Genomic DNA, 15,573 nt, shown 5'->3' with positions numbered 1-15,573 from the left:
ACACACACACACACACACACACACACACACACACACACACACACACACACACGAGGGAGCATGCTTGAACACACAAGTACAGGACTCCCTGGAGCTGGTTGGTGCAGAGTGATATATATAGAAGAGTGAAAGCAGGGAAAAGAGAGGAGGTAGGGGGAGGTGTGTTATGATTCCAGTGGTTCTAACTAATTAAAGAGGCTTCAACAGGAAAGTACTGCTGAAGAGGTCAGAGCATCTCAGCGGAAACCCTCAAGTGGATTTATCTGTAGACTTAGTGGTTGTCATAAGCTAAGCCTTTTTAATGCAGTTTAACTTGTCCAGAAGTTAATACTGTGTCTTGAGTAATAAATAAGTACAGTGAGTGTTTGGATTTATGGTTTAACAGTATGAGGAGAACAGAGTGTGCAAAACAAAAAGTTTTGCTACTTATGTTGGTTATTCCAATAGTACATCTTTTGTCATCTCAACATGCAATTTCTATCCATCACATCACATATATTATATTATATTTTATATATATATTATATTTTATATATACCACCCTCTGTTTTGCCTGCAGGACGCTAGCACTCAGTTTAACTTTTGAAGACTGCTAGTACTATGAAAAGTTACATGAATATGAACATGTAATATAGAAAAACACTAGTTTGTTGAGCCATTGTGGTCATTTTCAAAATAAAAGTCTTGACATAAAAATAGTACAATTACAATGCACTGGGGTGTCCACAACTGTTTAAAAATATGGCTGTTAAAGGGTTGGCTAATAGCTACTGTGGGCCTTCCTTTTATTGGCACAACCTTTTAAATGAGGCATCCTTTATAAATAGTTTATATGTTGCAACTACAATAATTGCTTTAATAACAATAAATACACTTTTGAAAGCTTTATATATCAGTTATAAGCCATTTGTTAGAACAACCTTTAAATTGCCAGTTCGTAAAAAATACCTTTAAGTGTTTGGACGGTTTGACTGCTCACTTGAACCAAAATCAATTTATTAACAACTTATAATTACTATGTACAGTCCTTAAGTAAATGTACTTAGTTGCACTGCATTTATAAGTGCATTATTACCAAATAGAAACAGCCAGAGACATTTTTTTACAGGCTGCCATCCCAAAATAAGCTTATAATGTTATTAATAACGCAATTAATAACATCTCTTTATAAAGGCTGACTTATTAAAAACGTGTACCATTAATTCAATAATCTCAGTCAGACATCCTATCCATGAGAGTGGGAATAAGCTTGGTATTTTACCTTTTTTCAATTCAAAACCCATTTAAAAACACTTTTGAGGATGCTGTACATGTACATGTTTACCAACAGAACGAGCCCTGCTGGCCAGTCTGTTCCATAATTTATGAAGTCAACAAAGACTCAGTGTTGGAGGAAAACTATGCTTCCCATTTTCAGATCAGTGATGTTTAATGCTAAATTGCACCCAGTGAACGCTGGATAACCCCTTAGGCTGCAACTACACTATTGACCCTATATCCAAAACAGATGTAAAGACCAACACTACACCATGCACAAATACCAACGTTTGCTTGGAAACACTCACGCTACATTGCTGTGTAGCTACAGGCTTGACCTGCATAAAACTGGACCTCATCGGCAAAAAGGTGAAAAGTAAGATGGCCTCAGATGAACACACGCAACAGTAAAAATCCAACAAATGGAGAGAAGTTAAAGTTTCTGGCTCCACAAACAGGATAGCAACCAAAATCCAATAAAAGAGGGGTACTCTCAATGGAAAACCTGTCAAAAACTGTATCTTTTGAAGAGTTTAAAGCTCTGATAGGCACCACAAACAAAAAGAAACGCTCTTCTTCCTCTACTGAATTTGCTGACTGAGTGAGCAGCCTTCTTTCAGGAGTCCTGGGTCTTGTTAGAGAGACGTACAATGTGGCTGAGTTGAGGTGGTGAGCTGCTGTGCGTGACTTGCAGAGAGAGTCTCTACTCACCACCCACTCTGAAAAACAGGGAGGAGGGGAAAAAAAGCTCAGGAAAAGTCCCTGACGTTATCCCTCTGCATCCTCCCATCATCCCTCTGCTGTATTTGCCTACATCTCATTCCATTTTTACATCCTCCGCTTTCCTCCCTCCTCTGACATGGCTTCACTGCCTTTATCCCTACTTCTATACCTCCACTTTTCCTCCACCTTTCCTGCCTGTATCTAGTACATGTGATAGGAGTATGTATATCAGCTTGCAGTAGTCACCTCTTTTTCAGGAACTCATGGGTGGCTGTCTTACTCTTCACACTTTTTTTGCAATCCCTCTCTCCTCTATCTCACATTCTCCCGCCATTCTTCGTCTCTCTGTAACCATTTTCTTCTATGAATCAGTGCCAGTCTGACAGTTCCTTTCAACTGACTCCAATCTTATGTTTGATTCCTTCTTCCTTTCTCTTCCTCTGCCCTCGCACTGTCATCTCTGTCATTGTTTCTTCCATTAATTCACCCTCCCTTCCCTCATCTTCTCATTCATGCCATCTGCTATTCTGTTTCATCATCATCTTTCTCCTAACTCCTAACACCCCCCTTCCTGTTCTCTTTTTTCTCTCGCTTAAATACTTCTCAGTTGCTTTTTATTTTCTGTCTACCTCTCTCTATATCTTTCTGTCTCTGGCAAGTCATCAGGGGAGAGTGTGGGTGTCTACAGAAGGCTTAGATAGGGCAAGTCTGCTCAGGCTCCCACTTCAAAAACAAATTTTCCTTCTTGGTTTGAACAGGCCAAACTTGGAGGGCCAACGTCCTCTTCATCCTGTATCATCACCACTAACATCGTCACTCTTTTGTTTTTGTCAAAACAGCATCTGAGAAGCGGGGGAATAGTGTAATTGTATGAGACTCAACTCCTGAACCTTTTGCTATGAAATCATTATGTTCTCTCGTCTGAAATGTCCTCTTTCTAAATCTACCTTCGAAAGGGTATATGTTAGAGTGGATTTTTCCTCCTCTGGGCACAGTCGAAAAAAAGACAATACAGTTTTGTTGTGCAAATTAAATTATCTGTCTCCACCCAGAGAAAATTAGATTTTAATGTATGTGTTTTGTTTCACATCATTCTCAGTAAACCCTCAGCCAGCCACGTCTAAACGAGTAACACTAACAATCATTTGAATATTACTTAAAAACACACTTCCTGCCCAATAGTTTGACATTTAGTCAAACAATCACTAAACGTCCAACCACTGCCCATGTGCTTTATACTTATCCTTTATTCAAATAAGAATCCCTGCCTTTTTTAAGCTCAGCTTCCTCTGTTAAATGTCAGGTGGGTTTTGAATGTCAACTTTCAGGGAGATACTGAAAAGCCTCTAAGGGCGTTCAGCATTTATGTCAAAGCTACTGTACAGGTTATTTCTAACTTGCATCAGCCATTTATATGTATATAAAGTATACAACTACTAATAAGACCTGTAGCAATTTTACACTGGTTAGCAGCTTTAAAGGCATTTAAATGGTCGCAGATGTCTGGACAGACTGCACTGCATTTACTGCTCTCCAATTAGGACATACAATATGTAGTGCAGAGATAAGACGCAACAGTGAGTAAATGATCAACAATAGGTTCATATTTTTTTTTTTGCATTTTAGGCTCAAGGTTGTATTTCAAAACAGCTGAGCTAAAGCAGCCCAGGGGTTTTTTTATGCCTATACTGTGCCTGCAAAATCACAAATCTCAGAGTTATAGTAAAATATTACTGAAGCAGAGCACACAATCCATCAGACTGAAGCAAACGCAAAGTAGTGAATGCCTGAAAACCATGAAAGGTGACACAAGCAGTGGAGTGACAAAGTATAAAAAAAAAATTAAAAAAATGGGAAATACAAATCCTTGAAAAAAGAAAGTGATGGGAAGTGACCCAGATGCAGCACAAGACACATATCTGCCACAAATAAAGCACAGGCTTAGAAATGCACCACTTGAATGGTTGTGAATGAGAAAGCGCCAGAATCAGACCTCCCAAATCTCTCCCACTTCTTCAGAAAAAATGAGGCAAGTGGAGCTGGTGAGTTTCAGTGCCTCATGTATAAATTACATTGAGCAGTTTCATCAGCACAGCATCTGATGAGAGTATAAGAGATACAGCCGATGCAGGCAAAGTGGTTAGGTAGTCACTTACACAGACACACACATGCTTACACAACAAAAAATAAACTGTACACCATGAGTCTTCCTGAGGCCATTGTGGATGAAAGGTAGAACAATTTAACAGTAGAAATCGCCACACAGCTACAATTTGAGACACTAAGCACATAACAATAAGACTGGTGTTGTATTTAACAATGGTCTGATGTCAAATCTTTACACTTGCATACAATATATTAGCATATTGAAGGTAATCTTCAAAATCAAAAAAAAATTGTCTCAAGCAATGTCATTTGAAGAGGTTTAAAACAGCTTCAAAAATAAAAAATCATCTAGGGAGAAATGATTTTACCAGAATTTGTCGCTCCCTTTTCATCTCTGCTAAAGGCTAGCGGCTGGAGGCTACATTAGCTGCTACAAGCATAATGCCATATTCATCGTTTAAACACCTTGTTCAGAGTGTTCATTGTTAACTGAGTTTGTTGTTGTTAATCCAGCATAAATCGTTTACCCCTTTTTTAAGCCCAAAATAAATAAATAAAAATATTTACAGGTTTCAGCAATTCAAATGAATGAATGTTTTGTTTTTTCTATGATAGTAAATTGAATATCTTTGGGTTTTAGACAGTAGAAAAAAACAAAACATCACCTTGGGCTCTTTTCCTCTATTTTCAGACATCCAAGGGATCAAACAATTAATCAATTGATCACGTAAAAAACAGCCCGAAGAATCGATCATTAAAGGTTCAGTTGGTAATAACTTTTTGTATTAACTTTTATATTTGCTGAAACTTTCACTATATCCTGACAGAACTACATCAATCAGATAATCTGTTCCTTTGCCTCCTCCTGGTGCTGGTCAGCCGGTGGGTGGTGCTTGGTTTTGGCTATTGTTTTCAACATGGCGGCCGACCAAACTTTTTCATTTTATATTTAAACAGTACACTAAAATATGTTTCTGAGGCAAGACAGGCAATGCAGTAACAGAATCTTAATTCATATTTGATCACCGCTGCCTCATTTGACAGTTTGATTGCAGTTCACGTGCAGTCATATGGGCACTGCAAATGCCATTATAGGAGCACTAAGGTATTTATTCACAGATTATCTATCTCATGCAGTACTGTCAGAATATATAATGACAGTTTCAGCAAATACGACAAAAAAGTTATTTCTATAAAAGTTACCTACTGAACCTTTAAACTAAGTTGCAGCATTTATACAAACATTACAAAATGTCTTTGTATGTGTTTGAAAGTGGAGTGAGAGACAAAGGAGAAAGTATTTTCCAACAGGCATATGACATTTCCAGTTTCCTAATCTAAATCTTGAGTTCAATAGAAAGAGTGGATTACAGAGAGTGAGTCATGGGTTGTTATTTTCCACACTCAGCTGAGAACACGCTGCTCTTTGATGTTTTGACTCCAGGACTGATGGAACCTTTATGCCTGTTATTAAGACTTTAGGCGCCATCATATAATCACTTTTTATTACTTCAGCTGTGCAGGTTTAGAAGCAAAACAAATGTTATTAATTAAGTTCAAATAAATTCATTATTCCCTTGCAGGTTGCAACTATAAATACAAAGATTATTAGACACTAATGTCAAGTCTGTTCATGTGTAAATCTCCCTCTGGCAGTGCAACAGACTGGATCATAACGAAAAAGAGCTGAACATCAGAGGACTGTGCTGCTCTCTGCTGGAATAAAGTAGAAATTATAACTTTAACTCAGCAATAGAGGGAAAGAAGAGTGTTTTGCTCAAAATGCAGAAAAGGACATGAGAGACAGGAAATTTAAAAAAATCTTCTGATATAACTGACCTTGTTTTGTTATTTTTATTTCTCCTCATGTGTTTATGGATTTCCATCTTTTTATAAAGCTTTTTAAAGAAAAAAGAAAGAGAAAAAAGGAATTTAAAAAAATCAAATAAAATCTATCTTTAACAGATAAACCTGGATATCAAGAAGTAAAAGCGCTTAACCAACAGGCACACATAGGAAGGAAGATTTACTTTACTCTGCCTTTCTCTGTTAATACAGAACTTACTGAAGGTCTGTCATTAACTTCCTGTTCTCCAGCAGCAGCTTATATCCATAGTAATAAAGTGGACAGGTCTAATGTGTGGCAAGGGAGTGCACTGATGGTGTTGCAAATGCATAAACCGACCGGATTTCTGCAAGCGCAAGCAATTTGTCCTCCATTTTCTCACAGTCAAGCACAAGCACCCATGCTTACTCTTGCTGGCTGCATACTTGGACTGAATATCAAACGACACTGTGGTACTACATAATTCAAATAGAAAACCTTTATTATTCTGGGGTAATGTATTTTCTTCCTTGCACTCAAGACTACTCACGAGATTACAGGGGAAATGGTAAACTGGCAAACATCCAACATTATAAATTGAAGATTAGATCAGGAACTGGCCTTCAGTGGTATCAGACCTGGAAATAGTGTCCATCATTTAAAGTGAGTTGACATCTGACCATGACCAATAAATACTGAAATCGGAGCTAAACAACAAAATTTCATTAATGCAAGTACTTTTTCTTGTTTCTATTGGCTGCATTCTAAAGAACACATGTCAAATACCGTATTTAAAACAGTGTTGATCAGAAACCTCCTAATTCAGTGACTCGAAGCATTTAGCGGTTAACTGCAGTCTAGTCTCGCATTGCCAGACCTTCCTCCACTGTGCTGAGGAGGCATGGGAGAAAAACGTGCTTTGGATTATTGGCATTTCTTTAAACCAATCACAATCACCATGGGCGGCGCTAGGCGCCGTACGGAGCAAGGGCACCTCTGCAAAATAGCCTTGGGAAGGAACTTGTTTTGGTGGAACGTGTACATTCAAAAGTTGTTTTAGTCTTGCAAGAATTTACCTTGCAGATATCTGAGAACAAGTTAACCATAGTCCTCATAAATCGACCGGAGTTTAAAATGCCAACACAAAGGAAGCCCAGGGCAACGGATATCTGGCATGAATGTGTGAAATAAGGCGGAATTTCTGCCGGCAACGGAGCAATCCTGGAAGTGGAATGTCGTGGATATAGACTACAGTCAATACACTACCACAAGATGGCTAAACAACAATTTTACCAGATCTTACCATGCCAAACAATATACATTATAATGAAACAAACCGACTCCCCCCTGTTAAAATGTTATTTTAAAAATCAATAAAACTCAAGAACAAATCTCTCCCTCCTCAACCGTCCAATCTCCTTCACACCAACACAAAACAAAACAAAACATCACTCTGACTGGACAGGGAGTCAGATGGATGACGGTGCTGAATCTCATTAAAAGATGAATAAACGCCAAGTGTTAAGCTGAACTAATGCACCTTGACAATCTGCAATGCATGTCCTCTGTCTCTCTGCCCTTCCCTCTTTCAAACGCCAGTCAGAACATCTTTGAAGGCTCTAATGAAATCTGTTTCAAGCTGTAGGGCAGAGCCAAAGAGCAGGCAGGAGCAAAGTGCAATATATTGTATACGTGTTTTGGAAAGAAAACTACAATTTCAGCTTTCTACATAAAGTCAAAACAATTAGCAGACCACTAGCATTGTTAACACAGTAACAGAAATAAATGAATGAAAAGAAAAGCAGAGTGGATTTTGATGGCCTGGATGTCTTTTTCTTACACAGATTTGTATTAGATATAATATGTGCAATTTTGTTGAGTTAAACCTGCATAGATTTATTTTCTTGGGCAGCAGAGCAAGCTAAAAACAATATTGAAATATTATCTTAAAACGTTGATACTGTGAACGCGTTAGCAAACAGTTGCTCATCCATACATAGGAGCAAAATTAGCATTCATTCTGAGTCGTGTTTCTTGCCACTTGATGAATGTTAAATCCAATGAACCAAAGTAGTAGAGTTGTGACCTGTAAAACCAAAACAATGAGCTGAAAGACGCTAAAACACTACACCAAACTGAGGGGGTGATGGAGCTCTGTGGGCTCAAAACCTTTACATTACATATCCTAACTTTTTCCACTGTTAATTTAAAATATTTTTAAGTGCAGCTTTGAATTTTTCTGGTCAATTAAAATGTGTGCGGTTAACAGTTTAATTCTTAATAACGTCTTATTGTTGTGGCTGCTGGTGTGACACAAGCAAAGTGTTTCTGATGTCCTGCATGTCCCTTATAGGTCTCCATAGGAATATGATCAAACCAGTCCCATCAAGTCCCAGATGGTCATTGTTATAGTTTCCTTAATGTCTTTATCTTAATTAATGACAAGTATGACTTGGCATTACTCACTACTGGAGCACAGTATCCTAATAGCACTCTTTAGTGGAAAGAAACATACTGACTGTGGCAGGAATGTCAATGCATATGGTTGGCTCAGCCCCCCTGAATCATATCTGCCATAACACTGTCTGAACTGTCTTTAAAGGTACCAAATCACCATTATGAGCTGCCCTGCCTCCCTTGCTCCTAATTGTGCACCATGAAGTATGTTGAACTGCTTGACAATTAGCTGTAAATGGGTTTCCATAGCCACACTGTAATACCCATTTTACACTCACATCTCAATAGAAAATGTTCATTAACATGACAGATTACATCTTTGTGCCTCCAGATTATAGTTAGCTGCCAGCTCAGTTAAATCCCTCGTGGCGGTTAGGCAGGGTGCTGCTTCACTGCTCACATTAAGGGTAAAATGTCCCTTGCTGTCCCCTGTACCTTGTTTTGTGGTTAGATTTAAATGTGTGTCAGCCCATTATAGGATATGAGTGTTTAACAGACGGTTCCCTTAATGGTTAACAACAGAGATTTATGACAAATAATCACCCAAGTTTAACATTTGACAGAAAGGCTATTATGAGCGGGCGTGACAGTAAATGCTGTCGAGATGACACTTGCCCCATTAATCTTCATCCTGTTATTCACAGCTGAGGATTCCATTATTCTGCTATTCAATAATAGGATGACAAAGACCAATGTGATTCATGTAACAGAGGAATATATATTGTTTTATATCTATGGACAGAGGTGTGTTTACATGATGCTCAAATGAACAACCAACGTTACTGGTGACCATCAGGTAACCATTCTGTTGCTATAGCAACACCTACTGGAAAAGTTCCATACTGTAGCAGTTTAGTACTTTCTTAGTGACCGTTAATTTACGTATTTGACTATTTTTTGTAAAATACTAAAAATTTTATATTTTTACTTTCACTGTGGTTGATTCATTATTGAGTTGTTTCTTTCACTGGTGATACTTGTTTCTTCGTGGCATAAGGGACAATGTCACTAATTTGACGTCTACGTATACTTTTGTGAATTCTGTATTGTACTTATTAATTTTTTACAATACCTTTGGTGTAACTCGTATTTATTGTATAACCACAATAAATTGACAGAAAAAAACAGCTGCTGTTTTATAGCGTTTTAATTTTCCAATGTTTGTATTTATATGTCTTTTATTTTTATGTCTGTTGGCTTTTTTCTTTTGTGAAGCATTTGGTGACGTTCTGCTTTTGAAAGGTGCTATATAAGTTACTTACTTACCTACTGTGGACATACAAAGAAAAAGACGGTTCTGCAGATGCGGTACGCCGCTGCTACATGTACATAGCGGAAACCCTGTTTTGCGTCTGCCCTATTTCTGATACTGTGGCGGCAGACATTTTAATCAACATAGAGGAAAGACTGTATGTAGTAAAATTCTTTGGAAGCCAAACAATCATGTTTACACCTATGATCGTTCATGTGTTACAATTAACCTTTCCCTCAGCCTGCCTTGCATTCTTCAACTACAGATTATGATTTGCTGTTTTTACAATACATTGGGGGTCTACACAGATGATAAAATGTCAGAGAGAGAGATTTTTTCCTGGGTTTACACAAAAATTACTGACTTAGTGTAGAAGGGGTGAGTCTAAAAATTCTGAGAGACTGTAAATAAAAACTAACATGCTGATGTTTTAAATAACTGAAACATGTTTCAGCTATTAACTGAACATAATTAGTATCCACGGAAACAAGAAAAACACACCATCAAAAATAACACAAATAAAAATAATTTTCTTAAAGGTGGATACTGTCCTTTGAAGTTAAGTTAAGTTAAGTTAAGACAGCTAGTGTTTATAATAGTTACTGCAGTACAAATTCAAAATACTGGAGAGAGTCGTCTCCCCCGCCCCCTCCTACCCAGACTCGACGTTCACAGAGGTTGCCAGGCTGAGACCGCAGGATCCATAGTCTCACTTTGCCAGACCCTCCTCCAAAGCACGCTGAAGGAGCATCCACAACAATGTTTCTAGACGCGTGTCCTCTCCACCCGACTGAACACACTTTATTGGCTTAGAATTACGGCAACAATCGCTAAACACACTGCAACTCATGGTCATATCTTCCCGATTTACAGCCCCCCTCTCTTGGCTTAAAACAACTCACCGTTGTCAGCTACGGCTGCAGACATGCAACATGTTGTAAACAGCGGTGGCCCGCTTGCCTTGTCCTCCGACGTTAGCAGGGTTAGCGTGGCGGCATTAGCCAGGACCAGTCGGGATCACTAATTGGAAATTAGCCAACTCGGCGTCCTTTTGGGCTCTAAGCTGTCTCCATCTTTCAAATACATCTCCAATATTTACCCAGGGTTTGTTACATCTCTGGTCACGCAATTGTTAGAAACATGCCGTTTTTTTTAGGTCGGGCAGAATTTATCTCCGTTGATCCTGTTCGTATAGGTATATCTGGCTGTCAAACTGGGCAGTTGATAACAACACACAGGCCAAAACACAACCAGAAATTCCATCACGGAACGGAAATTTCAAAAGGAGAGAATACTGGCATTAGCATTGTTGTCAGAAAAGATAACATTTCAACTTAACATGTTTCCTTAATATCTGATGACGAATTGGAGTTATTTTTGGATTTATTACAGTAATTATATTATGTATTGGACCTTTAATAATCAGCATTTTAACAACATTATTAAGACGTCTGCTTTCCATTTGGAACAGAAAGCAAAACCCTCTAAACCTCACACTTTTACCTGCCCTTCTTTCTCTCCACCCACTGGCAAACATTTTCGTCAGAGTCATGGGGCCTCTATTTCCTGTCAATGAAACAGGGTGGTCTGGACAGCCCCTCTCTGCAGCAGGCAGGCAAGGCAGGAATTCATGAAGCCCCTCCTGGGATCGGCTCAGATCCAGCTCTATACTGTGTGACCCACTTATTTGACAGCAGCTCTGTTAAAATTTTCAGAAGCGATGAGTGCTTCTCATGCTGGGCAACAAGGGCAAACATGAGAAAATGAAAAGAAAGTGGGGCAGAAATCCAGAAAACTACTGCCTCAACATCATCAATAGCACAGATTTGTTCACAGTCCACTGGAATGAATGGGTGGCTATTTATATATTTTAAGATAAGATAAGACAATACTTTATTGTCTGTTACGCAAGGGTAACAGAACATTTTCTTTGACAAAGCTCCAGTCACAAAAAGACATTCACACAGACATATAAAAACAAGACATGGGGTGTTCATTTTGTGCTGTTGAGTATGGGTAGTAGCTGGAAGGAGTGGTGGAGGGGTTGAGAGGGGTCCTCTGTGATCAGGTTGGCTTTCCTGATCACTAAGCAGCTGTACAGCTCAGATAGGGGGGGATGGGGGGAGCCAGTTATTTTGGCAGTGTGATTCACTATATGTGAGTGTCTTATTTTGTGTTTGATGGTGAGTTGGCTGTATCAGTAAGAGATATTGAAAGTGAGAACTGATTCAATGAGGGAGCGGTAAACCAAAGTTAACACAATCTTGCTAATCTAAAAAGATCTGAGTTTTCTGAGCAAATGGAGACGTTGTGCTTTTTTCTATATTGTGTCTGTGTGTTGTGAGAAGGACAGGGAAGTGTCTATTTCTGTGCCCAGGTACTTACCTGCACTTGTTCCACTGGCTGACCCTGGATGCTAAGTGGCTGGAACAGAGGTGATGCCTTGTCTCTGCCCTCACAGCATAGCTCCTTCGTTTTAGTAATGTTGAGCTCCAAGGAGAGCTCAACAAAAGTTTGGGACAGATTATTTACTAGCCTGCTGGTAGCGAGTTAGGGCATCAATGTTAGACATATGTGCAACCAAAGCAATGTCATCAGCATATTTAAAAAGTGCCATACCTTCACTGTTACACAAGATGTTGTTGGTGTACACAGAGAAGAGGATTTGGGGATGAAAACACATCCTTGGTGGAGTCCAGTATTTAAAATAAGCTTGGTTGATTTAACCCCATTAAAAGACACCTGTTGTGGTCTGTCCAGCAGAAAACTTTTAGTCACACAGGGTCAGTGTTGGGTGAACCTGAAGATCAGAGAGGTGATGTAGAAGTTTATCTATGCTCACGGTGTTAAAAGCTGAGGAAAAGTCCATGAATAAAATCCTGGTGTGTGGGTGTGCTGAGTCCAGGTTTTTGGTGACAGTGTCTAGAAGTGTGAGGCTCGCATCCTCCACATCACGTCCTGCCCTGTAGGCAAACTGGAATGGGTCCAGCTTGTCTGACACCATGCCTGATAGGAGGTTACATACCACCCTCTCCATACATTTGCACAGCACAGATGTTAGTGCCACTGGTCTGTAGTCCTTTAGGTCCTTATCAGGTGCCTTTTTGGGGATTGGAATGATGGTGGATTCCCTCCACTGGTCAGGGACACAGCCAGAGTCCAGGAGGTATTGGAACAGCCTGGTGAGAACGCCACTTAGCTGAGTGGAGCATTCTTTCAGCACCCTGCCAAGATGCCTTGTGTGAGTTGACGCGCAGTGTGGAGGTCACCAGCTGCTCGTCAATAAAGAGGGGTTGGAGGTTGGAGCTGGGGGTTGGGGGGGCCCAGGATGATGTTCAAGCCTTGCCATGCTTCCCTTGCATTCCCAGAAATTAACTTGTGCTCCACCTTGTTCTTTTCATCAATATTAGCCAACTTGGACTTCCTCCTAAACTCCTTCTCCAGTTCCCTCACCCTGAGTTTATCTCCTTCCAGAAAGGCCTTCTTCTTCTGGACCAGGCAGATTTTCATGTCCTTGTTAACCCATTTTTATTGTTTGGGAAGATGTGTATTCGTTTGATGGGCGTTACAGTATCCCCACAGAATAAAATGTAAGAGGTAAGTAGGTTTATTCAGTTTTATATACCGTTTCTTATCTTGCAAGTAGCCTTTCACTTTAATTCACTTTACTGCTGTAAGAAAAGTGTTTTTATAAAATGGTAAAGCATTTTAAAGCAAGCACAGCTTCAAAGGCTTTTGGAAAGTCTGACAATAAATACTAATGACTTAGTTGCTGATAAGCAACCTATTTAATGCCTTTTTAAACTAGGCCTGTTATCTTAGCTTTGTGACAAGGTGTTTTTCAGGTAATCCAAAGGTTTTTTAACAAGGTTAAAGGAGAATTCCGGCCAATTTTTATGTTAATCTGATCGCTATAGCTACGCGAGTACTTTCGATAGAAAAACCCCGACCCGAATCACTGCAGGTAACACAGAGAAGCTGCAGCTATGTACTACAAGCATCCCCTGAGCTAAAACGGCAGTGGTCCGGGCAAGTTTTAGAGTGCCTTTGTGCCTCTTAACAGACACAAAATGCAATTAATATATCTGTGCCATATGAACAGGGCCCTTACGTGTCAACAAGAGTGTTTTCAACTCAGACATTGTTTAAATTCAAAAATGTAAACTCAAAAATCGGAATTCTCCTTTAAGATTAATTTCCCAGTGCGATTTAATGCTTGTAGGGGCATCGTGGTAGAATAATGTTTACAATGCGTACCATATAAATGCAATGTTCATGGTTCGATTCCAGCCAGTGACCTTTGCTGCATGTCATAACCCTTTCTCTCTCCCAGTGTTTCCTGTAACTACAGTCACTATCCAATAAAGGCAAAACATCACAAACAAAATGTCCACGTCCTACACTCTTATGCCTTGCTGCATGCACCTGCAACCTTGTACAAAAGCATCAACCAAATGACTAAATGTAAAATGATTTTCTTAACAACTCCAACCTTCCTGAAACACGCTCCCCGTCAGAAATCACAGAGGACAATACTTCAATTCCACTATCTCCTAGATTAGATGTGCAGCGCCACAGTGTTCTGGGTCCCACGTCTGAGACACTATAAACTCTAACAGATCTCTAACAGACAAAGCCAACATGGGAAGAAGGAAGAGCAAGACGGAGGACCGAGGTGATGTTTAACACCATGACGTAATGTTTCTCACCTCAGCACCATGGGACAGACTCTTTTTCCTGAGGGCCGGAGAGGGCTCCGTTGATCGTAGAGGAGTCAGACCTCCGTTCTTCAACTGCTCCCCTGAGGGCGACTTTGGTACAGTCCACACAGGAACACCATCTGAAAAACGACAAAGTTAGTTAACAACAAAGTTAACAACAGCGACAAGGAGATACTTGGGATTTGCTATTGTTTGATTTGTACTCTTGATTTGTGAGTATTAATGCTCAATTTTGGGTTGGATGAAATTTATAATAAGAATGAAAGAGGGAACACAGAGACAACTCATATCACACTCTATATGTTCATTTCTGACATTCAATATTAAGGTTCTCCTAAATGACACTGAAGTGAGGGTGTGTTATTAAAGCAACAATAGAGAACTTTTCCCGCTTCAGTCCCCCTACAGGTTGTAAGTGGAATTGTCCCATTATGTCTCATTCGAACTACAGATCCGCTACCCGATCTGGCAAACTTGCATAGTGCGGTTATAGCCAGTAGAGAGCCGCAAAACGAATGCAGAAGTGCCATTCACCCTGTTACGAGTTGATGAACCACTGAAACGATTTTGGAAACATTATTTTAAGTTACAAAAAGTGATCTAGTGTTGCTTTAACAGAGACTAGACATCAGGAAATTGTGTGTGTTTAAATTTAATATTTGTTTATTTTTGTATCCTGGTCTTGTTATATATTGGCTCAACTAAGGTCAGACATGCAGAAATGATAATTCATTTTTCTTGCATTATTGTTTTGTTTTTTTTTACAAAATTGTGCTGTCCAAATTAATGTTACTAAACAATTTGATTGATTGATTGATTATGTGAGATTCTGCACACATTTGCCATATTTTGTTATACAGATATTATGAGGAAGAATATGTTCTCAATATTGCCATGTTGATTTCAATCACATCTAGCAATTGCTAATTTTAGAGTTGCCTTGAGTTTGAATTACAGGTCAATAAGTTACAAAATGATGTAATGTCGTAAGGTGAAAAGTCTCATTATGACTCATGCCAAACATAGGAAAACTGCATTACTTAAGAGGAACCAATGGTGACAATACTGATACAGGATATCAGTATTGTACACTACAACCTTAAAAACAGACATCAAATTTTGTCACCGCCTCTGACACCCTTCTAACATTGTGCTGTATTTAATGCAGAGCTATTTCGCTGATGATATTTTGTATTTCCAGACTTATCAGAAACTAAAGATAATGTGATTAG

At 39.2% G+C, this 15,573-nt stretch overlaps 1 protein-coding gene across 2 annotated transcripts in view; it reads right to left on the bottom strand.

Annotated features, from left to right (window-relative positions):
* osbpl10a (oxysterol binding protein-like 10a) overlaps nt 1–15,573 on the bottom strand; it is an 81,706-nt gene that overhangs the window by 21,001 nt on the left and 45,132 nt on the right. For both annotated transcript variants that reach the window (XM_078267509.1, XM_078267508.1), the window contains one exon: nt 14,330–14,460. In XM_078267509.1, coding sequence (XP_078123635.1) covers nt 14,330–14,460 — 131 coding nt within the window. The remainder of the gene's footprint in view (nt 1–14,329; nt 14,461–15,573) is intronic.

This window comes from Sander vitreus, chromosome 14 (genome assembly GCF_031162955.1).
Source record: "Sander vitreus isolate 19-12246 chromosome 14, sanVit1, whole genome shotgun sequence".
Classification (NCBI taxonomy): domain Eukaryota; kingdom Metazoa; phylum Chordata; class Actinopteri; order Perciformes; family Percidae; genus Sander; species Sander vitreus.
Note: the sequence above shows the minus strand (reverse complement) of the source record. Positions and strands in the feature narration are given on the sequence as shown.